The sequence below is a fragment of the Chroicocephalus ridibundus genome, chromosome 7, assembly GCF_963924245.1.
Source record: "Chroicocephalus ridibundus chromosome 7, bChrRid1.1, whole genome shotgun sequence".
Taxonomy (NCBI): Eukaryota; Metazoa; Chordata; class Aves; order Charadriiformes; family Laridae; genus Chroicocephalus; species Chroicocephalus ridibundus.
The window spans coordinates 46,735,631-46,763,063 of record NC_086290.1 but is presented as its reverse complement, the minus strand read 5'-3'; the positions used below and the strand labels follow the sequence as shown (position 1 = coordinate 46,763,063).

The 27,433-nt window shown below is 59.7% G+C and overlaps 1 protein-coding gene across 3 annotated transcripts in view; it reads left to right on the top strand.

Annotated features, from left to right (window-relative positions):
- The window catches only part of HIP1 (huntingtin interacting protein 1), a 50,525-nt gene that overhangs the window by 16,103 nt on the left and 6,989 nt on the right, over window positions 1-27,433 (top strand). The window contains exons 1-13 of one of the 3 annotated variants that reach the window (XM_063341928.1): window positions 7,573-7,722; window positions 15,497-15,560; window positions 16,223-16,365; window positions 16,809-16,865; window positions 17,355-17,435; window positions 19,651-19,829; window positions 20,091-20,152; window positions 21,470-21,610; window positions 22,137-22,194; window positions 25,337-25,412; window positions 25,801-25,932; window positions 26,817-26,914; window positions 27,119-27,191. In XM_063341928.1, coding sequence (XP_063197998.1) covers window positions 7,705-7,722; window positions 15,497-15,560; window positions 16,223-16,365; window positions 16,809-16,865; window positions 17,355-17,435; window positions 19,651-19,829; window positions 20,091-20,152; window positions 21,470-21,610; window positions 22,137-22,194; window positions 25,337-25,412; window positions 25,801-25,932; window positions 26,817-26,914; window positions 27,119-27,191 — 1,182 coding nt within the window. In that variant the 5' untranslated portion in view covers window positions 7,573-7,704. Of the gene's footprint in view, window positions 1-7,572; window positions 7,723-15,496; window positions 15,561-16,222; window positions 16,366-16,808; window positions 16,866-17,354; window positions 17,436-19,650; window positions 19,830-20,090; window positions 20,153-21,469; window positions 21,611-22,136; window positions 22,195-25,336; window positions 25,413-25,800; window positions 25,933-26,816; window positions 26,915-27,118; window positions 27,192-27,433 lie in introns of those variants that run through there. The other 2 variants (XM_063341929.1, XM_063341927.1) reach the window with 2 other exon arrangements.

Below are 27,433 nucleotides of genomic sequence, written 5' to 3'. Positions count from 1 at the left end.
GGTGAAGCCTCCAGCTCCCCAAACATGAAGCCACCAGGGCAGGACTTAGGAAATTGGTGGGGAGCCGTGTTTTATCGACCATCTCCTGAATCATTGCCGGCACTGATCCAGATACAGAGGGGCTGCAAAGTGGAGGAACGCAGGCAAAATCAGGGGCCATTGATTGGGGTAAATGGTCCCATCGACGGGGATTGATGCTGGGGGCATTTATCCCCACAGACCTCTGGGGCTTGCAGGGGGGTGGGTGACAGAGGAGCTCTGGGCGCTGGCAGCCCAGGGAGCAGCGAGGTGGCAAACAAATGCAGCGCTGACGGTCCGGTAGCGCGGTGGTGACCTTCGCTAACCCTGTTTCCTTCTTCTGGGCGTTTTGCTTATCTCAATGGTGTCAGCGTTAGGCTTACAAGAAGGAAGCGGCGAACTACAGTGGTGCATTGTGCATGTGTAAAGGAAAACCGAGCCTCAGCTGCAGTCAAGAAGGGATTCCAGATAATCTGCACGTACGGATGGGGCTGCAGGGGCACAGAAGAGATCTGCGAGTGATGAACGAGCGGTCACGTACATATTAGCTGAGGTTAAACATGCAGGTTTACACACTCGCTCACACACAGTTGTTACTATGGCTGCTGAAGGCTGTCCTTTTTAATCAAGGGCTTCAGGTGGTGCCTTCCCCATCCATCAGGATCATGGTTTGGGTTGGAAGGGACCTTCAAAGACCATCCAGTCCAACCCTCCTGCCCTGGGCAGGGACAGCTTCCACCAGCCCAGTTTGCTGCAAGCCCCATCCAGCCTGGCCTTGAACCCCTCCAGGGATGGGGCAGCCACAGCTTCTCTGGGCAACCTGGGCCAGGGTCTCACCACCCTCCTGGTACAACGTTTCCTCCTTATGTCCGACCTAACCCCAGCCCCGTTCAGTTCAAAACCGCTGCCCCTTGTCCTGTCACTGCAGGCCCTGGTCAAAAGTCTCTCTCCCTCTTTCCTAGAAGCCCCTTTAAGTCCTGGGCGGCCGCAGGAAGGTCTCCCTGGAGCCGTGTCTTCTACAGGTTGCAGAAGCCCAACTCTCTCAGGCTTTCTCCAGAGCAGAGGTGTTCCAGCCCTGGGAGCATGTTGGTGGCCTCCTGTGGAGCGTCTCTGCCAGGTCCATGTCTGCCTTGTGCTGGGGAGCCCAGAGCTGGAGGCTCCTGGTGGGGGTGAGGAGAGCGGAGCAGAGGGGGAGCATCCCCTCCCTGTCCCTGCTGGCCACGCTGCTGGGGATGCAGCCCAGGAGACGCTTGGCTTTCTGGGCTGCAAGCTCATGTTGCTGGCTTGCGTCCCATTTGTCACCTGCCAGTATCTCCTAGTCCTTCTCTGCAGGGTACTCTTCATCCATCCATCCATCCATCCATCCATCCATCCATCCATCCATCCATCCATCCCCCAGTCTGTGCTTGTAGTGGGGATTGCCCTGATCCAGGTGCAGGACCTTGCACTTGTCCTGGTTGAACTTCATGAGGTTCACACGGACCCACTCCTCCAGCCTGTCCAGGTCCCTCTGGATGCCACCCCTTCCCTCCAGTTGACACAACTGCCCCGCTCAGCTCGGTGTCATCCTTTCTGCGGTTTCCTAGCCCTCCACACCAAGTGGGGAACGGGAGTTTCTTCTGCTCCAGGTTTGGACGGGAGGATCTGCCTGGCTCCTTGCAACACCGGCAGGAGGATGAAGCAGCGAGTGGGGAGGATGCTGCTTAGCTGGTGTCTCTCTTTCCCTCTTGCATTTTTAATCCCGTTGGCTTTGCAGAGCTGCTCGCTGAGCTCCTGCTAACCTTGGACCAGCCCCAGCCGCCGGCATTGTCTGAGCGATGCTACACGAGGCTCGTGCAGTTGCTGTAACACCAACGGGTATGGATTGAACAAGGAGCTAAAAATAACACGCGATCGATAATGGCAGCATGAACCCGGCTTTTTTTTTTTTTTTTTTTTAAAGAAAATCTGTATATTGACAACACAACAAAGCGGCTTCCTGTGAAGGCAGGAGGGATAATGGAGCTGGGCTCCCTGCGCCCTGGGGTTCTGCACCCCGGTAGCCCTGCATTTATCTTCTGCTGGGGGCATGTGGAAGGGCAGCGCTGCTCCCTGACCCCCCCGTGCTGGCCCAGCCGCTGCACCCACTGAAAGAACCCCCTCGCCGGGAGACCAGGGCTGCCTGCTCCTGCCTGCCCTGCCTGCTCCCTGCTCCTGCCTGCCCCTGCCTGCTCCGAGCTCCTGCCTGCTCCCTGCTCCTGCCTGCTCTGAGCTCCTGCCCATCCTGCCTGCACCCTGCTCCTGCCTGCTCCCTGCTCCTGCCCACCCTGCCTGCTCCAAGCTCCTGCCCGCCCTGCCTGCTCCAAGCTCCTGCCCACCCTGCCTGCTCCCTGCTCCTGCCCACCCTGCCTGCACCCTGCTCCTGCCTGCTCCCTGCTCCTGCCTGCTCCAAGCTCCTGCCTGCCCTGCCTGCTCCCGGCCAGCACAAGCCCTCGGTGCAGCCGCCAGCCCTGGACCTGTGCCTGCTTCAGACTGATCTGCTTTTTCCTCTCGCTTTCACATGCCCAGGAAACTGCCGCATTACAAGGATTTGAAAATGGCCTTGAGCTTTTTAAGCACCGCTCCGGAGCGGATATTTTGCCTAAACCAAGATTTGCAAAGGCATTTGGGCATTAGTCAGCCAGGGGGATTTCCAGAAGTATCGGGGCCCCCAAACACCCTTTAAATCTGCCTCCCATGCCAGTGCAGATTCGGTACTGAAAAAGCAGCTGGTTCACCAAGACTGTGATGATTTTGGGGATATTTTTTTTACATCACCAGTGTTAGTGTTTTCTGAAGGTTGGTGGATCCTTTCTGAAAATCACAGTGGTGTGGGATCAGCCCGGAGGGGTTTGGCCGTATTGCAGTGTCTGAGTCCAGAGAAACTGGTCACGCCTTCAGCTTCTGCCGATGCGGCTCCTCCATCCCTGCCTCCCAGCTAACCTGTGGTGCGATGCCGGCCGTGGGGAGGGTGCCCGGGGCAGGTCTCCGCTCTGTTTCAGCAGGACGTGGAGCAGCGCAGGGGGTCGGTCAGGAAAGCTGGTCAGGGTTATGGTCCTCTGACCTCCCAGCTCCATGGGGAAAAGAAAGCCATTGTCACAACCGGCGATGGCGAGGTGGGTTTTTCCTCTAAATCACGCTATTGCAAATACACCTGGTGCCTGGAATTCGCTCCCTTCTCCTAAAAACCAAAACTCCTCACACAGCCAGTGATGCTCACCCACCTCCATGGGCCAGAAATGAAATCCAGCCTAAGGAGTCCTCGAAAGCGCGTCCCCCGAGCGAGTGCCCCAGATCTGGAGAGATGCTGAAAAGAGCCGAAACCCACAAAATAGAAAAGAAATAGATTTCTAAGCGCTCGGTGGTTTTCCGAATGAGCCTGCTATTCTGCTTTATACCTAGAGCTCTGAAAACCCCAGGATCCTGGAGATCCCATGTCAGAAAGATGCTCCAGCAGCATTTTGCATGGTTAAGCCATGGGACAGGACTGGTTTATTGCGAGCTAAGAAAGCCGCTCGGGGAGGTGGGTTTAAACTGCTCCTGCACTGGAGCACCTGGAAAAAAATGCCGTTCCCAGAAGAAAATGAATTTAAGAGACTGTGAATCCGAGGGGTGGTTTGAGAGCGCGGCTCCTGTTTGGTTCCTTCCCTCGGGGAAGACTTGAGAAATGGAGAGAGATCAAGAGGGAGCAACAGATATTATTAGTCATCCAGGCGGGAGGCGGCTGCAGGGGAAGAGGGTTTAAAAGGCTTCGGAGTATTTTTAGACGTGGTAAAATGAACAGTAGGGGGGAAAAAAAGAGGCAAGGAGACCTTTGAGAGAGATGTAAATGCTTCACGGAGCAGAGTGGCCCGGGCTTTCCGCTCCATCCTGCCCCAAGCACCAGCTCCAGCGCAGATTTGCTCAAAGTAGGGGATGTAAAACCAATAAAGGAAAATGCCTTCAAGATCATTACCCGACGAACCTCGTCAAGCTGGCTGTAATGACAAAAGGCCACGTTTGCTGAGATGTTTTAGCCCTGATTCCCTTCATTTTAGCAGGAGTCAGCTGCTGAAATAGAGTTTAAAAGCTGCTTGCAGAGCCTCTGGCGGGCTCAGGGAAGATGCTGAACGTCTCTTCCTTCTTCATCCATCACAGTCTGGACCACATGTACCGTCCCGGCAGCTCGCAGGAGAATAATGGAGCTGCGGGAGGACGGAGGGTGTTTCCAGGGTGGCGTACAGGGTCCCAGAGCACAGCACCAGAGGAGGTTAAATACTGCCGGGGGAGAGGAGGGGGCTCTCCACCTCTCCGGATCAGCCGGGAGGATGATGAAGGTACTTGGGGGATGAGTTGAAGCAAGGGGCTGCCTCTCCCCTGGTTCTCCAGGGAAGCAGCCCTTGCATTGCCTTCCCCATTCCCTGCTGGGAAAGACCCCTTCCTACCCCCCCCGAGCCGGAGGGACTGGCAGAGGCAGCGCCTTTGATGCCCTGGGGTTTTGCAGCAGACCCAGCAGCATCCCACCTCCCCTCACTCCCTCCATCCCTACCGGAGTGCATCCAGCATCTCCGCCCGGAGAGGCCGGTCCTCCGCAAGCTCATCCCGAATCGTTGGGAAGGGATGCAGGACCCTGGGATGAAGCATGTGGGGTTGCACACCCCGCTGGGATGCTCTATATATCCCGCCCTGCTCCTGCCACAGCGGCACGGAGCTTTAGAGTAAGTTCTCTTACTGCACAGCCTTCGGTGGATTTGTGTGAGCAAGTTAAATATTTTATATATATATATATATGTGTGTGTGTGTATCTGTAGCAGTTGAAGGAAACGAGTGTGAAAGCAGAGCTGAGCTGATGCCAAGAGCAGCGGGTCGGTGCCTTTACGGGAGCCCCTGGGAATAACCCCGGGGCACCGCGCGGCGCAGGAGCGGCTCTCTCTCCTGTTCCGGCACCAGCATTTCTCCACGGCGACGCGGTGAACCACAGCAGGGAACTCCCCTGGGCTCGCTAAAGCGAGAAGGAAATTCCTTTCAACCCGATGCACCCCCGAAGTGGTGGGATTTGTCCCCACGCGTCACACTGGTCCCTCCCAAGCCATCCCCGCTCGGTGCTTTCAGCCTGGGGAGCGCAGCTTTGCTTGCACCTGGGGAATTTGGGTTTCCCTTTGCCCCGGGAACCCTCTCCAAATTGCCTTTCAATTAATTTTCAGGTTTTCTTCTAAAGCCGCCTTTGGGTCCTGTTTTTGCCCTCTCGCTGATCCCCCCTTTGCTGTGAGGCCGGGTGCACCCGGAGCTCTCTGCCCTTCCTCGACGGCTTCCCGCTGGCCCACAAAATCCGGGCTTTGTGAGCCCAGAGCGGCTTGGCCACGAGGAGCCGGGCAGCAGCCGTGGCCGTGCCGCACCAGGCGGACACTGGCGTGTCCCGGCTCTGCAGCATTCCGTAGGAGACCAGCAATAACGGCAACAACCATCTACTCTCTCACCTGGCTTCAGCACCAGCTGAGGTGTTTGGTTCAGGGCTGAGCTTGCCTGAAAGCTCGATTTTTGGAAAAATAAGGTTAATGACGATGAGCTGACTTAATTTGTGGGATTAACGGAGGGATGTTGGGAGCACAAAGCCTGTACGCGGGCGGTGGGGAGCTCGGCCTGGCTGCACACAGGTTTTGATGGTAGTACAGGGTGTTGCCAGTAAATACGGCCACAGGATGGACCCTGCGTATTATTTCCCAAGCTCTCTATTTCCCACGCAGGTGGCATTGTAGGAAAAGTCACATCCCTCCTGTCGGGGAGGGATTTGGGTTTTGCTACAGAGGATGCTCTTTGTTTTCAGCTATGCCCATGCTCTTTGCAATACCTGCCTTCAGGTCTCTTCATGCAAATGAGCCATTAAAACCTGATCGCCAAGCGCTAATTGCAGCCTCTGGAGAGGGTGATCTGGGAAGCATGGATGGACAGCATCCGCGGAACATCCCGGGACAGCAAGGCATCAGGTTCAGAGCAATGCTAAAGCCAGCTAAAGGTGAATTCATTAATTCCAGGATCCCATTAAGCCGGGGGTAACACCAGGCTGGGGGCTGTGCGGCGAGGACCCGAGCTCCCACTTTCGATGCCGGGAGCGCAGCTGGGAATCACTCGCCGTGTGGGGAGAGCACAAACCCCATTGCCCCTTCCTGGTGCTCGATTGACCGGGTTTGTCCCCTCTGCTTCAGGGTCTGGGTGCCCTGTCCCCGAGTGCCAGGGTTGGTGCTGTGCCTCCTGTTCCTGCCACGCACACGTGCTGTCACGCCTGTCGTGACAGGGGCTGCTGAGCCCCGTCGTGCCTGGCCACGATAGGGGCAGATACCTACAATCGGGACAGGTGCCTGTCCCCAGAGCGCTGCCACCCCCGGGCTCAGAGCACGGAGCAGAGTCTGCTCCCGGAGAAATTCAGCTGCTGTTTAAAACCATCTGGTCCAGCAAAACACGTTTGGTCCAGTGAAAAAACGACGAGCCGTGCACCTGCAGCGCTGCCGAGCCGTGTGGCTCTCCGTCCGTCCGTCCGTCCCAGGAATCGCCGCCACCTGAGGAAAACACGACCTGGGTCTTGGCCCTAAAAGCTGTCCCCCTCCTCCCCACCCCGGGGTTGGGATTCGGTGGTGGGTGCGGAGCTGGGTGCTGGCAGGGCGCGGGGGTGGCAGTGCTCTCCCGCAGGGATGCGGGATCCCATTATCTTATTAAGAGTGGCCAAGTCACCGTCCGGGAGTAAGTGGCTGAGCCGTGACTAGACTATGGTAATCCCGGGGGATTAGCGTGTTCGGCCAGGGCCAGCACTGCAGGAGCATTTTTTTCCTTAGAGCCGTGAAGCTTCTTCCCGGCCCTTCAGCCGAGGGGCGGCTGCGATGCTTTTCCTCCTCCCTGCTTTGGGGCTGCTTTTGGGGGGATCACAGAAGAATAGAATTGTTTGGGTTTCTTTTCGGAAGATGCTGAAGTGCTTCTTGAGCACGGGTAGGAGCTGGGAAAAACCAAACTCCCCGCCTGGGTGGTTGCCTGTCCCCCGGTGGGGCCGTGCCGAGCCTGCCCGAGGGCGGTGGACTGCGGCCGCGGGGGCTCGTTTACCCCCACCGCCCCCAGTTTAATTGCCTTTGTTGTTGGAACCGAGATGGCGACGGCTGAGCGGGTTCCTGGGCGAGGAGAAACCCCGCGCAGGTCACCGGCCAGACCCTCCGCCACCCACCCCCCCCCGGCAACCCCCGGGTGCAACTGCCCACCCCGCACCCCCGACCCAGAGATGGGGCAGGGGCTGGGACAGGTTGCCCGGGGGGGGGCGCGGACCCCGCACACCGCCGCTGCCCCGAGCCCACCCGCGGGGGGGGGGGGGGCCGCTCCCGGGGGCGGGCGGTTCGGTGTGGGCGGTGGCCTCGCCCCCCCCGCCCCCGCTCCCACGCGCGCCCCCGCGGGGCTCCTTTGTTATTCCGGCGGAGCGCGCGCCCCCCCGTCCCCTCCGCCCCCCCGCCCCCCAGCTCGGCTGTGCCGCCCCCCGCGGGAGCGCGCCCGTCCGCGGGAGCGCGCCCCCCCTCGCCGCTCCGCTCCGCTCCGCTCCGCCGCCGCCGCCCGGCAGAACCTTCCAGCGCCGCCGCCCCGCGGGGCCGCCGCCATGGGCGCCGCCGCGCCGCGCTGAGCCGAGCCCGCCGCCGGCCCCCGCCGCCGCCCTCCGCCATGGAGCTGGGCAAGGTGGTAAGTGCGCGGCCGCGGGGATCCCCGCACCCCCCCCCCCAACACCACCTCCGCGGACACCCCCTTGCCCCGGCACCTCGGCATCCAGGTTCGTTGCCGGAATAAGGGTTTGCATCCAGCGAAACTCCTTCCCCGGGCAAGTTTGGGAACCATCGGAGTCTCCGGGTGTAAAATCCGAGGGGAGCAGGGGCTGCGATTGGCGTGGCGGCGGGCGCCGGGAGCCCCCCTCCTTCGGTTACCGGGGGGCTCATCCCCGCGGTTAACGCCGATCCCCCACCCCCGGTGCTGCTGCTGCAGCCGGGGTCGGGGTTTGCTCCCGCCCACCCGGTTTCACTTGCTCTTCCCCGGTCTTCTAGTCGGCTGGGCTCAGGTGGCACCACGAGCACCGGTGTCCCCACGCACCAGTGGCACCACTTGGGGGCAGCCCCTAACCCCGCCGTTAGGGATGGAAACACGTTTGGGGTGAAAAGTGGGGTTTTTAGGGTCCATTCGTGTAGTTCATCCCTTGCGCTGCTCGCCTGGGCACCAGCACAGCCGGGTTCGGTTCGGGACGGGGAAGGTCGCAGGGGTGCAACGAGGGACCCGTGGGGTCCTGGCTGTCTTCGGCTCCCTTACAGGATCCAGGCATCCTGGAGGGAAAAGGGGCAAGGGACCCCCCAGGCCTGCCGGCGGGAGCTGCCGCGCGGTGGGAGGCGTTGCTTGGAAAGGTTTCCGCCAAAGCTACCTTGGCCACCCCCAGCCTCTGCATCCTCGGGGCATCCCGGCTCCGCAGAATTTGGGAGCATCCCACTGGGGCAATACCCCGCTGGGGTGACACTTTGGTCCTAGGATGGCAGCTGATGGAAATGCGCGTCCGGAGATGAACTCCTGGCGTCTGCTCCCCGCATCCTCCAGCCTCACTCCTCTGTTTCCTCCTGTTCTGAAAAATGCCCGAATGTTTGCGTTTGCTGGGAAGCAGAAGACTCTGGTTGGGACCATTTGGAATGTGGTCAGGCGTATTTGAAGGCGGTGGAGGACCTTCCTGAACCACTGACCCTGGAAAACACAGCCATCCTCCCTCCCCAGATAGAAATCACTGCTGCTGGAAGAGATTATCTTCGCATAAATCCCCACTTAAAATTAAAAGCCTGGCTAACGGGGCAGCCCGCGGGAAAGGCTCCGGCCGTGGCCCAGCTGGCTGGGCAACGTGGGGCAGGAATGACGGAGCGCCCATAGCAATAATTAAATGAGAAGAGTAACAAGTGGTTTGTTTTTTTTTTTGTGGGGAGCAGGCACGGAGGGGTGCAGGGATCCTGGAGAGCCTCCTGGTTTTCTGCTGCTCCTCGGATCCCGCCACTCGTGCTGGGGGGGATCTCCGGTTGCGGCAGGTCAGAAGTGCCTGGCAGTGGGAGCTGGGGTCCATTCTGGCCCTTCATGGTGCCGGAGGAGACCAAAGCACTATCCAAGCTCTTCTGCAGCCTTGGATGACTTCTCTTTTGACTGTTATTTCAGCCGGAGGCTTCGAAGGGATCCGAGTTTTATGGTGTCGACTTCCCCAATGGTCATTGATGAGGTTTGGTTTCTTCTGTAGCCTCGCTTTTTGCCAGCTGTTATCCCCCAAAATCAGTTTTCTCTCTGTCCTTTTTTTTTTTTCCCCCCAAAGGTTTATCTGTGTATTGGAGAAGTCCATATTCCTTAGACTGCATTTAAAAAACACATGTCCAAGTAATTAACCTGCATAAATTGTTTATGGCACTGGAGAAGCCCAGTGGCCCAACACTTTGGGTGCCAGTCCCCCGATGGTGGGCAGCGGTGTTCAATGTAGTAAGCTCTGGCCTCTGGTGTTTGGTGGAACCAAACCCTTCCAACCGCTGGTGACCAGCCCAAGTCCTTGTCTCACTCGAGTCCATGGGACCCACCACAAGTCCGTTGGCTGGTTGTCTTCATTCTTTGCCTGCCTCGAAGACGGGGAAGTGATGGGATTGCACCGTCTCATCCTGCCCCAGCTCTCACGATGGTGTTGAACTCACGATTTTTGCTGGAGGCTCTGGAAAGGCCAGGAGGAGCAGTGGGTTAAGTCCTTGCACATGCAGCTCACGGGCGCGTCGCCCTGTGGATCCCAGCCCCTGCTTTGATGCCACCCTGCTGCCGTCGGGAGGAGCTGGGAGCTGGTGGGGTGGTCTGTTCAGATACATTCAAAATGTCTATCCTTCAACCTTTTCTACCATGATAATGGTACTGCAGTTCACAAGGCGAAGGCCTTGGTGGGACTCAGGCAGCAGCTGCCGTCCTCTTGTGTCTCCTTGTGGAGTGGAAACCTCTGAACATCACATCACCCTTCCTGGCCTGGCCCAGGTGGTTTCTCCCCTGGAAGCACCATGTGTGCTGGAAGAGCTTCTCCATAACGTTCACATCGGGCTTTGCCGTGTGCCGGAGAGTGCTGACAGTGGGTAGACCAAGCGTGATGTCAATCTGAAGTCATCATCCTCCCACCCTCGGGCGAGCAGAACCGGAGGCACCGATGCCAGGGCAGGTCTCTGCCAAGAAGAGCCTGGTGGCGATGCTGTCAGCTTCCAATGCAGCTCGCAGAGCCCGTGGCCATCTTCCTGGTGACTCCGTTTTTGAGCGTCCCATGCGCCACGGGGTGGCGGGGAGAGAGCAGGGCAGGATGTGGGGCAAGGTGTCCCCAAACACCCCCCCCGAGAACCCCCATGCTGGTGTCACTTGGCTTTCAGGGCTGTCTCTGGTACACCTTGGTCCTCCTTCTCCTGCTGGCATCCCAGCTGGTGGCGTCGGCATCTCCTCCTAGAGAGGTACACCTCGAGCCACTGCCACTGGGACCAAACCCTGGTGGACACGGCGAGGTTTCAGGGTTTTTAAAGCTGGAGGCCAACGTTGCTTTGAGGGAAAAGTGGTTGTTTTTATCGCCCAGATGAAGGGAAGTCTGAGATTTGTGTGGTTTTGGGGAATTATTTCTCATCTGGCGGAAGCAGGAGGCAAGAAGGGCAGCAGCACCTTCAGGTGCTCACACAGCCCTGGTGCAGGTGCTTCATCCCAGTGTGTAGCCGGCCAGGCGAGGAGCGCTTTCTTTCTAAACTCACGTATCCAACAGCAGGTGCAGCCAAATAGGTGCTTGCCTCGGCATTTTGCAGGAGAAAAACCTTCCCCGAGTCCTGGCGAGGCGGTGATTTGCTTTTATCTGCCGTTGGTGAGCGATGTCCAAAAGAGACGTGTGCCCTCGGAAGAGCTCACCGCACCCCCGTGTCCTTCACACCTCCAGGGCCGGAGCGACGCCTTGCTACGCTGAGATTTGCGTTTTAGTTAAGCTCACGGATATTTTTTTCTAGGCTTGTTGCGGTCAGGTCTCCTTGCTCGCTCACTTCCCCCGGAGCCCCCGTGTCCGCAGGGCTGGGTTGCGAGCGGTTTTCCGGAGGTATGGTTCGTCCCAGCTCTCCATTTATAGAAAGGAATTAAGGAGAAATGAGGGAGCATTACTAAGAGGATTTGCACTGCGACTTACTCTGTTTCTCCAAATAATTTGCAATAGCTCTGGATTCTTTAATCAACACTCATTTCCTTTTGGAAATAAGCGGGAAGGTGCCGTGCAGCTCCTGAGCAGAGCCAGGCTCTCTGCTGCTGGACGGGAGGTTTGCGGTTCAGAGGAGCCTGAGAGCGTAATTTGGGGAGATGTGGCGGGGGGGCGAGGGGGTGTCTGTGCGAGAGAGGAGTGTTTGTGGGTGCTCAGGAAGCCTCGGTCGCTCTGTCCTGCGTCCCTCCGTGCAGTTTTGGGCTCCTCTGTCCCTGTCCGGACCCTGCTCTCCGCACGCCTGAGGAGGTGTTTTAGTTGACGTGAGCCAGGTCGGGGCGGGGGGGGTGGGGGGATCACCCCCGTGCAGAGCTGTGGGTGGCTCCGCTCTGGTGTTGCATCTCCCTGTGAGAGTCGGGAGTCGGGGGGATGCCATGGGATGTGGTCCAGCTTGCTCCTTGCCAGCGGGACTCCCGGAGTCCCGTGGGAACGGCGCTAAATTCCCCCGGCACGGGGCTGCGATGGCTGAAGCAGCCACAGCTCGGGCAGGTCCCGCTGCTCTGGGGCAGAGGTATTAGGTTGGATGGTCCCTGGTCTGCGATACCTGACTCTGCTCCTCCTCTGGGTGGCCTGAGCCTTTCCCAGCTAGTGGCAGTGGGGTGCCCTCGCCCCGACTCACGAGGTGTATGAAACGCTAACGATGATGCTCGCAGCGTTCCAGCCTCGGCTGAACGCCTGCAGCCCGGCGCTGCTCCGCCGAGCTCTCCCCAGCCCCGTGGCCCTGCTGGGGGGAGGCCAACATGGCGGTGTCACCTCCTCGCACCTCTCCTTGTGCAAACGGGGCCCCCCCACCCGGCCTCACCTGGCCCTGCCGCCGGCGTCGTTGCACAAGAGGAAACCGCGGGGTTTCCTTTCCCAGCATGGTGTCAGGGCTGTGGGGCCAGAGGAAGGGCCTGGCTGCCCCATGCTGGCTCCCTGCCCCACTGAGGTCCCGTGCCCAGCGCTGGTGGGGGGGCAGCAGGAGAGGAGCCCTTTGGGGACTGGAGGCCGGCATCCCTCCATGGGCAAGAAACGGGAGACGGGCCGGCGGCACTGCCGAGAATGCGCTCGTGGGCTGGCAGGTTAGAAACAGCCCTTGAGGTGTACAAGCTCGTAATAAAATGAAAATTAAAATCCCATCAGCTGGACGGTGTTGGGAAGCAGCTCCTGCGGGTCAGGGTGAAAGACCCTCTCAGTGGCAAAGAGGTTTCAGGTTTCTCTCCAGGCAGTCCCAAATTCCTCTTCTTGACCCGGTTTCACAGCCAAAACTCGTGGACAGGAGCGTATGCCGCTGTCACCCTCCCCGACCCGCCTCGTCCCTTGGAGGTGACACTCACAGCTTTGGTCCCTCACTGCTGCCCTACTCTCCTCCAGTTTGCTTGTGCGGGTGCCGGCAGCCAGTGGAGCGGCGGTTTGTGCATCTCCGGAGCCCCAGCGCCTGCCCCGAGCGGCTCCCGGGATGAGACCCTGCCCTCCCGGGGGATGCAGCGGGGAGGGGAGGTGCCCACGGCACCCGGCAGGACCCACGCGTGAGATCCGTCTTTTCCTCGGAAAACCTTTCTGCCATCCACACAAACGTCACCCATGCTTCAAAGGGAGTGGGGGGCTTGGGGATGGAGGCTCCTGGAGACCACCACCGCCTGTCACCCTCTCACTGTGTCTCCCCATGCTGGGGGGTCACTGCGGGCTTCTTCCTTTGGAAAAAAAGTGTCCTTGCTTTACCAGGAAAAGCCAGCAGGAAAGAACACTTAAACTGGGAGCTCAGTTTCCAGCTTTCCCGGGGATGCAGCAGCCCCCAGCACTGCTTCCCTCCAGAGACCACCCCTGTCCGGTCTTTCAAGGATGGCGGGAGCAGACACGTGCCGGGGTGAAGCCACCGGCTTTGGGACAGTGGTGGCCTCATCCTACCTCCGACTCCGAGCTTCCACTCGCCAGCTCCAGCTTTGCACTTGGCTTGTTACTTGTGGTCCAGGACTCCCATTTCAAGGCAGGGTGTGTGTTTAAACGCTGATCCAGGCGCTCCTCACCGTGCCGGGTGGCTCGTTGTGACCATCCTACCCATCTGCACCTTCATGGCTGTGGACTGGGATTTTGGAGGTGGACAAGCTGCACCTGGAGCCAGATCCATGGCGTGTGTCACTGATGGCTGGCTGGGATGTGGGCATCACCCTCCGGGCTGCCACTGCTGGCAGAGAGGCGCCTTCCTGAGGATTTTGTTGGAATTTTTAAAGAGGAAAATGAGCTGAATTTTATTTTATGGTTTCATGAATGACAAGGGGCTGCGGCCGTGGGGCCAGGCTGAGCTGCAGAGGTGGCTCCCACCTTGGTCCTCCTGTGTTGGGAACCTGCTTGTCTCCATCCATCCCCTCGGGAAGGGACGTCTGATGGGGTCAGGTTTCTCCACTGCCAGTGTTTCTTTCAGCTCTTCTTAAAACCGAGCTAAGATGCAGGTTCTGGTCCATGTCCTCCCCGCTGCTGGACCAGGATGCTCGTGCCTTGCAGCTGGTGATCTGGGTCCCTTGCCACCCCGAAATGAGCCTCCTGCATCTTACTGATGACCTCCATGGTCACCTCCGGGGTCCTTACCGGTCACCTCCATGGTCACCAGTACGCAAGGGACCTGGTGGTGAGTGTGGTGAGCAGCTGGGAGCGGCTGGAGACTTGCCGTGGTCCCCGGCAGACCCAGTGCCCTGGGGTCGGGGCTGCAAACACTGCGGGGCTGCGTGGCCTGGCCCTGCTCGAGAGCGACCAGCGCGGCCGTGTCCCCGCAGCAGAACTGGTTCGTAGCGGGACATGAGGACCCAGCCCCTGTGTTTCAGCGGAGGGGGTGCTCGGCCCTGGGATGGGGGTGCAGATGGCAGCAGTGGACGAGATCAGAAGCCATCTCAGCCCTTCAGCACGTTGTCCCTGCTCCGGCTGGAGGATGCTTTGGTGGCAGAGGGACATCCTGGGGAGGTGGCTTGGGCTCAACACTGGGGATTCTGGGCCATGCCCAGCCATGCGTGGGGTGCCAGTGGCTGGTGCCCATGGGTCCCCCAGCCCCGCTCAGCACAGAGTCATCAGGGTCGGCCATGATGAAGCCGCAGCGGGGCAGCCTTGAAGAAGGTGAGGAAGCAGGGGTGCAAAAAGCATTGCAGTGAGGAAGACACTGGGATTAATCCCACTGCTTTAATTGGTTTATATCAGTAATTAACTACTTCTGGCAGTGCTGAGCCACACAGTTTCTTCCCTCGGCAGTGGGATCCTCGCAGAGCAGGTGCCAGGCAAGCGCTCGGCATCACCATGAGTGATGCAGGAGCTTGGGGAGAGGGCGACCCTGTGCCAGCATCGCCGTGCTCCCCCCAAACCGCGGCCAAATAGGAGCAGCCATGGTGTCCCCCCACCGCCGACACAGCTCCCCAAGGGGCAGGAATGCCGTAGGGTTAAAAAGCCTGCCCAGCAAATGCTTCCAGAGGCCGAATGGAGCGCTGGCTCTGCCTCAGTGTGGGCTTTCCGTGGTCCCCGATATCTGCATGGCGAGTCTTGCCTGTCCCGGCCCAGAGCAAAAGGGCGGCTCGTGGGCAGGGTTGTGCCAGGGAGAGGCCACCGGCCCCTCGGGGGGGTTGCGCGGGAGCTGCGGGCGGTGGGCAGCAGTGGTGCCGTGGCTTTTGTGCCCGTTGGCGGTGGGGTAGCAGTGGGCACCAGCCAGGGCAGCTGCCTGCACCGTGGGCAGCGTGTCCGTCTCCTGCTCCTCTGATCCCGCAGCTGGAGCCATGTCCTTTCCTGCCAGACCTCTGTGCAGTCCTCTGCAGCACGCGGTGGTCTCACCATCCTGCTGCCGAATTCCCCGTGCCCCCTGAAATGCCATCTCCACTCAGTTACCCCTGAAAGCAGAGCAGGAGCCGCCGGCTGCTGCCCCGTGATCCAGAGGGATTTGCCTTCCCTCTGCCCATCCCATCGCTCCAAGGGCAGGAGAGGGTCCTTTGTGGTCGCTGCTTTAATTGCAGCGTTATTATGCCGAGTAAATGAGTCCTGGCAGCAGCTGAACCTGACGGATGCCAACCACATCCCAGAAAGGCATCCGGCAACGGGCAGCATCCAGCTGGCACGAGCAGGGGCCAGGGACCTGGATGGGACCCAGCCACCCACAGGTGCCGGCAGAGCCGGGGGGTCCCAGCGGGTGAGGGGGGACCAAAGGGGGAGCTCAAACCCTTCCCATCTCACCCCCCTTCCACCGCTTCTCTTTTGCAGACTGTCAGCATCAATAAGGCTATTAATGCGCAGGAAGTGGCTGTCAAGGAGAAACACGCCAGAAATATCCTTCCCAAAGTTGGCCGTGGGACAAGTGAGCGTGGGAGCGGGGCTGGGGCTGCCCGGAAAAGGGGCAGCGGCGAGGTGGCGCGTGGGGAGAGGTGCTGGCACAGGCGGGCCAGCGCCGCACGCTGGCTATTGGGATGCTGGGGCTGCTGGGTGGGACCCTGGGGGACTTAATGACGGTTGGGGGTTTTCCAGCACATCACGGGGTCCCTGCTCAAGCTGGAGCAGCCTTTGCTCATCGGTGGGGGCCCAGCCTTGTGCTCCTGGCGCTGCCATCCCACTGGAGGGCCGGAGGAACAGATGCTTGCAGGAGGTTGTCTGCCTGGGGCAAGGATGCCTAATCCCCGAAGGTGCTTGTGTGAGCGTGCTGCCATTGAAAGCGGATCGTCAGCATCCAGCATCCCGGCAGGGTAGCCAGGAAGGCTCGGCGGAGGCACAGCCGCAGCGCTGAGCGTGTGCTCCCCGGAGCAGTGATGTGGGGCTGGAGGAGAGAGGATGGCGTGTGCCATCCTTGGGGACAGCGTGTACCCGGCTTTGGCAGCTTATCAGCTCCCCGCAGTGGCCCAGCTTCCCTCGGCTCTGCGGGTACGAGCCGCTTTGGGGTGGCCACTCTCCGTCACCGCTGAGGGGGAGAGGAGCGTTTCCTTGACCGGCCACCACCATGCATCCTGGGCACACACCACGAGAAGGGGGCACAGACCTTCTGGTCGGTGGTGAACCGCCTGCCGCTGTCAGGCAATGCCGTGCTCTGCTGGAAGTTCTGCCACGTCTTCCACAAACTCCTCCGGGACGGCCACTCGAATGTGAGTGCTACCAGCTCAGCTCAGCAGCTGTCCCGGGGCCAAATCCTTTCCATGGTGGGGTGCTCGGGGTGGTGGGAGATGCTGGCAGGTCGGTGCCCTCCTGGGTGGGGACTGGCGCAGGGACTGCTGGCTCTGACGGACCCTTCCCCGCACTGCTCTGCTCACAAACCCCCCTGCGCTACAACCCCCGGTGCTGGAGGAAACGGCGGGGCATCGACATGGGTGCAGCAGCCATCAGCAAGGATCCTCCTGCCCCGTGTGCGGATGAGGAAACTGAGGCGCCCTGGGGCTGGCGGTAGTGACACCACTGGCAGGCTGCAGGGTCGGGAATGCGTCAAGACCTCCCATTCCTTACCCCAGTTTGCCGGTGCCAAGTTTAGCACGCCTTGCTCTGGTGCTGCTGTGCCTGCGCTTCCTGCTTATTTTCATCGTCGTTCCTCCAGGTCCTGAAAGATTCGGTGAGATACAAGAACGAGCTGAGCGACATGAGCAGGATGTGGGTAAGCGGACGATCCCACCAGCCATTGCGGTGGGGACACCCTGGGGGTCCCTCGGCGACACCTGGCGCCCTAGCTGGGCTGGGGGGTGCTGGGCCGGGACGGTGGGCTGGCCAGGCTCCGAGGGCTGAGCAGATGCTCATCTGTGGCTGACCCGTGACAACTGGGACCTCCCCCGGCAGGGTTTGCTGGTTGTGTTCGATATCCCCTACCATCAAAATCAAACGCCTCCTTCCTATTTCATGGCAAAACCCACAAAACTCATCTCTGGCAGTCAAACACAACATTGAAATCTGCAAAGAAGGTGATGAGAAGGTCTTGACCCAATCCTTTTGGCGCATTTCCTACAAGCCAGGTTGCAGCCCCTGTGTTGGCGAGGAGGGTTTTGGCTGTGTTTTTTGGGGAGCTGAGGGAGGGGTCGCTCACGCTGCAGGGGGAGAAGGCTTTTTCACAGCCTGCAACCAGGTCTCAAGAGCTTGTTGGTGTCCCCAGGGCCACTTGAGCGAGGGCTATGGACAGCTCTGCAGCATCTACCTCAAACTGCTTAGAACCAAGATGGAGTTTCACACCAAGGTGAGCATTGTCCTGTCCCTGTCCCTACGGCCACAGCAAGGGGTGGGTGATGGGGTGCTGGGGCAAAAGCGGTGTCAATGTTACGGTGCAGGACAGGGGCTGGCAGAGTGGTCCCAGTGCTGTCACCCCCGAGGGTCCTCTCCTCTGTCACAGCCACCCTGCTGCCTCCGTGCAACATGTCCCAGGCTGCCAGGGTCCATCCTTAGCCTGGTTAAAAAGTGGCCCAAGGACCAATGCCTCAGGGATGGATGGTTTCATGGTGGATCAGGGCTCCTTGGAGGCACCTGGGCTGGCTTGGGAGTTGGGGGGCTACAAGAAGCAGTAAGAGACCCCCCAGGTTTGGGGTGTGCGTCCCCTCCCAGGTATCCCAGATGGGCAGAGGTGGAAGAGGCCATGGGGTTCTGGAGCGAGGAGGGCTTGTGGGGGCCAAGCCGTGACGCACCGTAGGAGGCAGGAGGCAGCGCAGGCAGGGCAGGGATCAATTCTGAGATGTAAATCTCCCAGAAAACCCTTCGGCAGAGCCTGGCTTTTCTGCGTCGCCACAAGTTCGGCGGGGGAAGCTGGGGATTTGGGCTGGGGGGATGTCCCTGTTGGTGCCTGGAGAAGGATGAGCAGCAGCCCCTGCTCCGACCAGCGTGCGAGCATGGAGCATTATTTGCCATGGTCAGCAAAGGAGAAATGAAATAGATGTGTGTAGAAACCTGCCTTTGATCAGGACTAAAGTTTGGGTGTAGGGCACTCTAATGCCTTCTGAAATAAGGTTTTTATATGGGCAGGCAAAGTGGAGTGGGAGCAACAAATCAGCCTGGAAATTCAAGAATGATGGGGAAATAACAATTAACTTAATCTGAGCACCGCTGAGCATGCACAACTTAGTTCTTCTCAGCAGAACTTCAACGGAGTCACAGGTTTAAGGTTTCCTTATGAGCACCCAGTTCATCGCAGACTGTAAATCTCACCTTAACGTTTACCAGGAAGATCAGGACGAGGTAGCACAGAACGAACCTCTCGGTCCCCAGCAGCCTCAGTGCTGGGGAGGCTTCTGCCCTCCATCTCTTGCCCTACTTGGTAAACCTCACTGCACACTGCAGGGATGGTCCCAGCCGGAGTCAGCACAATGTCCCATCCTGTCCCACCCAGTGCTGTCCCCAGCTTGAAATAATCGGTGCTGGTCACCAAAATCCATTTTTAATCTCCTCCCTTTGGGCTCTTGGGCCATGGGTGCTGCTGGGCATGGGAGCATCCCGGGGAAATCCCATGGCACCATCCCAGAGTGGGTTTTCTCCCATTACCAGGAGCTTGTTCCCAGCCTCTGGAACAGCGCTGCTGGGCAGGTCCCTTCTTTGGGCAGGCCAGGGGATACCCTGGCTCCGGGTCTGCTCCATGCTGTGCCAGCTGCCAGGGTTGGTGGGGAGCATGTATGACAGAGAGGGAAAAGTGTTCCTCTCCTGCCTCAGGAAGCTGTGCTCGCAGCGATGGAGATTATTATCTAGGCAGATGGAATAGAAGGAAGGGAAGAGAGGAGGGAAGGGAATGGAGGGGAGGGGAGGGGAGGAGAAGGGAGAAGGGAAGAGAGGAGAAGGGAAGGCAAGGGAGAAGAGAAGGGAAGAGAGGAGAAGGGAGGAGAAGGGAAGGGAAAGGGAGGAGAAGGGAAGAGAGGAGAAGAGAAGAGGGAAGGCAAGGAAGGAGAAGAGAGGAGAAGAGAAGAGGAGAAGCTTGTGGCATTAAGATCACAGCATGCTGCCAGGAGGACAGTGGGAAGTCACTTAGAAGCCCTGCGCGGTGTCGAGGGCCCTCATCCTTATTGTCACCGTCTGCGGCAGGCTTGGTACCTTTGGTGTTTCCTTCCTTTCCGAGCTCTGCTGGCAAGAGGTGTTTTCTGAAGCCGGGCTGTACCTGTCATCCCCGATTTGTTTTGGAGCCGTGAGGTGACCTTCCCCGAAACCCCTGGGCAGCATGAAGAGGCTTTGCCCCTGGGAGCAGATATTGGCTCCTTCCCTGCAGCTCTCGGTGATGCCACGCGTGGGCTGGCAGCCCCGTCTCTTTCCACTTCAGCAGGTTTCTAAGCCCAGGGAGAGTTGTCTTTTCTTGCTGGGGAGAATACAGGCACCATGGATTGGGGATGCTGCAGTCAGCTGGGACTCGTGTTAGCCCCCTTTCCTCCCCACATCACTCTCATCCAAAAGCACATCCAAAGAGCCGTCCCTGTCTCTAGCACGGAAACTACTGGCCGGATGGGCAGCCCTGGTGCTCCTCGCGCTGTGGCCGGAGCTGTGGTCCTCTGAAACCCTTCCGCAACTCTTGTTTCCCCACGCAGAATCCCCGCTTCCCCGGCAACCTCCAGATGTCCGACCGGCAGCTTGACGAGGCCGGGGAGAATGATGTCAATAATTTGTGAGTGCGGGGCAGAGGTGGGAGATGAGGCGGGGGGGAGGTGGGGGGGTGGATGCAGGCAGGGTGACACGGTGCTGCCCAGCCTCACCGGCAGCGCCACCGAGCCGGGGACAGAACCTTGCACCTTCTCCCCAGCCCTGCCGTGGGTGCCGGGAGCAGGCAGAGCCCCTGGGCAAGGCTCGTTCCTCTGGGTTGGCACCTGGCACAGGCTGAGGTGGCCATAAGGATGCTCTCCAACCATCTTCATCCCTTTTTCCTTAGTTTCCAGCTGACAGTGGAGATGTTTGACTACCTGGAGTGTGAGCTGAACCTCTTCCAGACAGGTAAGCTTCTGGCGGTCAGGGTGGGGGTCCACGGGGGCTGAGCCAGCTCCAGGGAGGATGCAGTTGGAGAGCATCATCACCTCATCTCTTTTTCTGGGTGCTTCACCCGAGTTATTATTAGCTCACGCTTTTATTAGTCCCTGTGTGCTAGAGTGATGCTGCTTCACGGCAGCACCGTGGGGCCGGCTGTACCGCACCACCCTGCTGCCCCTGGCACGACACCCCTTCCACCGCCCCATCTTCGGGCTCTCCCGCTCCGGCAGTCTCCCCGGCCTGAATTTCTTCTCATCTTACTGGTGGGCTCGCGACAGGTTTTGGCTTTTATTAGCAGCAAACTCAAGCTGCCGTGGGTGTTTGCGGAGGTGCTGAAGCCAGGGGAGGCGTTGGGGCACCCTGTCGTCCTCCTGTGCGAGCGAGCCGGGGGGGTAAAAACAAGCCAGTGTCAGGACTGTCACGCACCTTTGCGCACTTGAGCAGGATCACGGTTGGGGTACGTTAAAGCAGTTGTGGGGTGAGCCTTCATCTGCAACAGGCCATGGGTGCTGGCGGGACGGGGTGGTTTGGAGGGCGCTGGAGCAGCGCCCTCGTCTCGGGGCCGTGTGCTGGCACAGTGAGGGGCTCAGCCCTTCCCGGGAGCGCTCTGGGGAGCTCTCACTGCTCTGCCTGTCGGAGGGGAGTTGCTGGATGGAGGGAGGTGGAGCCTCCATCTTCTCCAGCCGCCCTGCCTTTGAGGGCAGGCGGCCCATGGCTCGGGGGAGACCTGCGAGGCTGGACCATGAAGCAGTCACTTGGACACGGCTCCAGCAGCCCGGCATCCCGTGGCCCTGCCAGAAATGCCTTCATGGCCTGGAGTTGCGGGGCACATCCTGCACCCCCGGCACGAGATGCACTTCACCGTGATGCGGACAAAGGATCATGGATGCTGCCGGCTGCTCCCGGCTGTTTCTGGAGCGTCTCCCCGCCGGCACGCACAGCACACCCGAATGCCGGCGGGATGGCGGTGACGGGCACGGCACAGGGGCTGTGTGTCCTCAGGGACTGGGAGCTCTACCCGGCGAGGGCTCAGGACCAGGCGCCTCCAGCCCACGGTGCCAGGCTGAAGTGTTCCCACGCCTGCGGGGGAGTCCCGGGTGGGAATTCCCCCTTCCTGCTGGGCCAGCAAATGGCTACGGGGTGGTGGGCTGGGTCCCCGAGGGCCAGCGGGTGTCTTGCTCCCGGTGGATGTCTCTTGCTGCAGGTGATGTTTGCGGATGCGGCTGACACAGCGTGGCACCCTGCAGTGCTGCCAGAGCCTGATCCCGTGCTCCTTCCCCGCAGTGTTCAGCTCCCTGGACATGTCGCGCTCGGTGTCGGTGACGGCCGCGGGGCAGTGCCGCCTGGCCCCGCTCATCCAGGTCATCCTGGACTGCAGCCACCTCTACGACTACACTGTCAAGCTGCTCTTCAAGCTCCACTCCTGTGAGTGTCCCCGGCGCCAGCTTGGGCTTAGAGGGGACACAGAGGAGGACACCGGGGGTCCCCACCCTGCTCAGCCTGGGCCGTTCACCCCCCCATCTCCTTCCCAGCCTTTTTGGGGGAGTGGAGGGAGTCACCAGGGCAGGGGACAAAGATGTGCAAGCACTGGGGGACCGAGCCTGCCCTGCCAAATGCCCCTCGGCCACAGGGACGGTGCCCACCAGGAGCTCCCCTGGCTTCAGACAGACACTGGCTGCAAAACCGCATTGCCCGGGACCTCAAATTGTGGTGGCAGCCACCTGAACACCAGCTTGCTGCCTTTCCCTGCCCTGGGGGTGTCTGGGGGAGGATGTGCTCCCCTCCTGCAGGGGAACCCTGAGCCCAGAGCGTTCAGACCCCGGGAGGAGGGTAACCATCTGTGGGAAAGGCCTATCCCCAGATGGCCATGCCAGTGGGTTGTTCCCCGATTTCGTGCTTCTGTACCAGCATGGAGATGCCCAGTGATGTTTCTACCTGCTGCTTCTTCCAGGTTTGCCAGCGGATACACTGCAGGGCCACCGGGATCGCTTCCTGGAGCAGTTCAGAAAGTAAGTGCCCAGACCCAGATGCTCAGGGGCTGCTCCCGGGGCGGAGGGAACGTGGAGGGGGCACCAGAGCCCCTGTGCCGGGGCTCAGCACAGTCGATCTTGCTTGGGGCTCTGAAATCCAGCCCACTTCGACCTCTCGGCTTTCCCTGGGGCTTCCTCCAGGACAGCCGCTCTGCTTGGTTAATCCGCAGCTATTGAATTACCAGATAACGGCGTTATTAATTCTAACGAGCCGCTGACAGCACATCTGACAATTTAAAACCCTCAAACCCTTTAATTGCAATTTTAAATGCAGTTGGCGTGCTGAGATGAAAGTCTGGGCAGGGGCTGAGAAGCCAAGTGTGAGGGGTTGCTGGTGGGGACACCCCGGGCCGGGTGTCGGGTGAGCAGGGTGCTCAGCACCCTTAGCAGCGTTTTCGGCTTGTGATGGGTCTGTCGGGAGAGGGATGCGTTGATAGGAGCAGTGGGGTGGGAGAATACAAGAATACAAGCAGCACACGGAGGCAATTTGAGGTGATGCTGCAGGAGGGAGGGCCTACAGAAGCCCTGGGGAGGACTCATGGTCATGGCGCTGTGGGCGCGGCATGGGGAAAAGAGATTTTCCACCCAATTCTGTTGAATTTCCAAAAAAAAAAAAAAAGCCAGTTGCACAAACCCAGGGGAGCTTGGTAAAAGGGGGGGCAACCAGAGGATGAAACCTTTGGGTGTTGCAAAGCTGAGGAGGGGTCCTTGAAGAGGCCTGTGGAGAGCCTGGGTGCCAGGGATGCTGCTGGGTGGCTTTTGGGTGGGAAAAGCCGTTCTTGGGTGGGGACAGGTGGAAATGGAAAGGGTAAAGCTCATTTCACCAGTGTCCCCGTGTCTGTCCTAAATTAAAATATCAGTAAGAGATTTTAAAAGCAGCAGATAAAAGGTGGAGGACGAGACAGACAGAACTGAGTCGTGGTCACCCAGTTACCCAAGACCTTGGACGCGAGGGTGGCTGTGACGCTGCTGGAGTATTGCCAGCGCCCAGGGATGAGAAGTGTTGTGGTGCTGGTTGATAAAACGGGCTTCAGGGAGAGGGGAGGGAGGAGGCACAGGGGCTGACCCAGTGCCTGGCACTGAGGGAAAAAATGAGGAGTGGGAGAAGGTCTTCATGAAAAAGACAGGATGGGGTGGGTGCTGCCGCCTGCAGGAGGTGGGCATTGGGTTTGTGGGAGGCCATGAGCTGCTGCAGGGTGATGCTCAGTGGGAGCAAGGACATTTATTTCCAAAAGCTCTGGGAAAAAATGGAACTGTCCTGCGAAATGTGGGTGACACCGAGCTGAGTGGAGCGGTCAATATGCTGCAGGGAAGGGGTGGCATCCAGAGGGACCTGGACAGGCTGGAGGAGTGGGTCCATGTGAACCTCATGAAGTTCAACCAGGATAAGTGCAAGGTCCTGCACCTGGATCAGGGCAATCCCCAGTACCAGCACAGACTGGGGGAGGGAGGGAGGGAGGGAGGGAGGGATGGATGAAGAGCACCCTGCAGAGAAGGACTAGGAGATACTGGCAGGTGACAAATGGGACATCAGCCGGCAATGTGCGCTTGCAGCCCAGAAAGCGAAGCGTCTCCTGGGCTGCATCCCCAGCAGCGTGGCCAGCAGGGACAGGGAGGGGATGCTCCCCCTCTGCTCTGCTCTCCTCACCCCCCCCCAGGAGCCTCCAGCTCTGGGCTCCCCAGCACAAGGCAGACATGGACCTGGCAGAGACGCTCCACAGGAGGCCACCAACATGCTCCCAGGGCTGGAACACCTCTGCTCTGGAGAAAGGCTGAGAGAGTTTTGAACTGAACGGGGCTGGGGTTAGGTCAGATGTAAGGAAGAAACGTTGTACCGTGAGGGTGGTGGGACCCTGGCCCAGGTTGCCCAGAGAAGCTGTGGCTGCCCCATCCCTGGAGGGGTTCAAGGCCAGGTTGGACGGGGCATGGAGCAACCTGGTCTGGTGGGAGGTGTCCCTGCCCAGGGCAGGGGGTGGCACTGGATGGGCTTTAAGGTCCCTTCCAACCCAAATCATTCTGTGAGTCCATGGTCCTATGAGATGTGAGGGCAGGTCTCCCCTGCATTAGTAACTGCACAGAGGAGAGGAGACAAATGATGGCGTTTTGTACCAGGAAGTGTCTCGGGGTGATCCCAGTGACAGTGCCGGAACCAGTCCTCTCGATGTATTTTAAATGAGATTGAAAAAGGGCGAGCAGTGAAGTACAGTGGCCGCTGGTACACCATTATTTAGGGTAGTCAAAATGAAAACTGGCTGCCAAGAGCAGTGGGATGGTGTAACGGCACTGAGGGACAGCTCAAGTCAAGGTCACAAACTGCACACCAGCGCCTGTGGGGAAAACACCAGACAGGGACGTCAGCAGATAGCAGGGCTGTCCCTGGGCTCTGACCACCCAGGGCAGAGGCCCTGGGGCAGGTATTGGCAGCGCTGGGCTACCAACTGGGATGCCGGGGTTGACTGAAAGGGAGCGGAGCCGCGAGCGGCGCGGCTGGGCACTGTCGCTCCTCCCCAAAACTGGAAATCTTGAAGGATAGCCCTCCTTCTGGGGAAGACGTTCCCTCAAAGAACTGAAGGATGCTGCAGATGTGGCCTCCAGGCTGGAAGCCCCCAACCCACTGATGGCCGGGGCAATTACGATGTTTCGCAGCTGTCCCTTCAAGTCTTGGCTGTGGTGAGGACGGCACAGAGACGTGGCTGGATCTTGGCGCGACTCAGTGCAGCCATTCTACTGTGGTTCATGGTTTCATAAGCTCACAGAGTGGCTTGGATTGGAAGGAACCTTTAAAGGTCATCTAGTCCAACCCATCTGCCATGGGCAGGGACACCTTCCTCTAGATCAGATTGCTCAAGTTTCAGGTCCTACTCTCTGCTCATCGGGTCCTGGGTTTATGGGAAAAAGCCTCTAGCAGGCGGTTTTTGCTAGAAGTGGGAGGCTGGTGATGGGGTCTCCTCAGGATCTGCCATGGGTTTGGTGGCAGCACACACCACCCTCCCCTCAGGCGCAGCACGGTGCCCTGGTGACACCCCCCTGGAGCCAGGCGAGGGGTTGGAGCTCCCCGCCTTTGGGGTGGGGTGTTTGTGTTGGGCAAGAGCCATCCCTAACCATTCCCTGTCCCTTGCAGGCTGAAGGACCTTTTCTACCGCTCCAGCAACCTGCAGTACTTCAAGCGGCTGATTCAGATCCCGCAGCTGCCAGAGGTGAGACCCCACTGGTCCCCACACTCACTGTCCCCGTGGCTGGGGTTGGTGGTTCTGGGAGATGATTGTCCCAAAAGGATCACGCGCTGCCTTGCCCAGCGTCCAGGGGCCAGTGTAACGTGGGGCTCGTGGAGCCTGAGGCTCATCCTGCATCCCTCCCTGGGTGAGATGCTGCAGGATGGAGCTGCCCCTCCAGCCAGGAGCTGAGATCCTCTGCTCTCATTGACCCTCAGCCCTTGCTGGGATCCATCCCCGTGGGTCCTTGCTCCATCCCCGTGGGTCTGGGCATGGCCAGCTCAGTGCTGGGGCAGGATTTTGACCAACTGTACCCAAAGCCCTGCAGCAGTGCCAAGCCTCTCCACCCAGCCGTGCTCCCTTCCCTCCCCAGAACCCTCCCAATTTCCTGCGTGCCTCGGCACTATCAGAGCACATCAGCCCCGTGGTGGTCATCCCTGCCGAGGCGTCCTCACCCGACAGCGAGCCCATCACAGACCTGGTGGAGATGGACACAGCATCGCAGGTGAGCTGCCGCGGCACTGCCCATGCCCCTCGGGATGCAGAGGGGGCAGAGGGTGCCCTTCAACTCCAAGACCAGGGTTGTTTCTCCAAAACCGTGCCGTGGTGGAGGCTGAGACAGCGGGATGGCCTTGCGTGCTGAGGAGCATCGCTGCCGGGTGTGGTGTGGGTGCTGGGTGTCGCATGTGGGTGCTCCTAGGTCTGAGCCAGGCTGAGTTAGAATCATACAATCCCAGAATGGCCCATCCAGTGCCACCCCCTGCCCTGGGCAGGGACACCTCCCACCAGACCAGGTTGCTCCAAGCCCCGTCCAACCTGGCCTTGAACCCCTCCAGGGCTGGGGCAGCCACAGCTTCTCTGGGCAACCTGGGCCAGGGGCTCACCACCCTCACAGCCAAGAATTTCTTCCTCAGATCTCATCTCAATCTCCCCTCTTTCAGTGTAAAACTGTTCCTCCTCATCCTATCACTTCATCTCATGGTACTTCTCTCAGTAGTTTGCTGCCCTCCAGTGATGGCCAGCTAGAGATGTCTGGCTTCCCAGCGTTGCCCCTCAGCTCTGTGCGCTTGCCTTAGATCTTCACCCCACCCTCTCCACCAAGGGTTGTCCCCAGGCGCTGAGCGTTTCTGGAGGGGAAGGGGCATGTGGTGACATAGCTTTGGCGATCTTCCGTCCCTGGCAGTTAGGTGAGGACGGACCAGAGATGCTTCACGTTTAACATGTTCAATGCCCTGGGAGCAGCAGGGGGGATCCAGCCCCAGCAGCAGGAGCAGGCAGAGCCCTGCTGGCATGTGGGCTGGCTCGGCGGTGCCGCCGGGGGACGTGGAGGGGACAAGGGCTCCCGGGTGGTGGTGGGTTCACTCCAGGTCCGTGCTGCTCTCCCCACAGAGCCTGTTTGACAATAAGTTTGATGACATCTTCGGCAGCGCTTTCAGCAGCGACCCCTTCAACTTCAACAGCCAGAACGGGATGAACAAGGATGACAAGTGAGCAGTCCCAGTGATGCCGTGGAGGCAGCCAGGATGGGACCGGGAACTCCCTCCCTGGCACGGCACTGCAGCCACCTGCCAGGCTGCCGCGGCACAGCAGCCGTGGTGGCACAGGGGACACCTCCTCTCCCAGGATGCGTCCCCACAGCACCGACACAGCTGGTGGCACTGAGGATGGTACCCTGTGTCTGTCCTTCCCAGGGACCGGTTAATCGAGCAGCTTTATGGGGAGATCGCAGCCCTGAAGGAGGAGCTGGAGAACTTCAAGGCCGAGGTGGGTGACAACCATCCGGTGGTGTCACGTGGTGAGCGCTCACATGGCAGTCCAGGGGCAGGATGAGACCCGGCAGCTCACACTGGGAATGGGGCTGGCGGGGTGCTGGCTGTGTCCCTGGCAAGGCGGTGACCTTGTCTGTCTCTCTCTCCTGCCCCGTCCCCGTTGGCTTCTGCATCCCTGGTGCAGCCATCCCTGCCCATATGGGGGGTTCCCAGCTGTGCCAGGGGGGTGCATCCCTG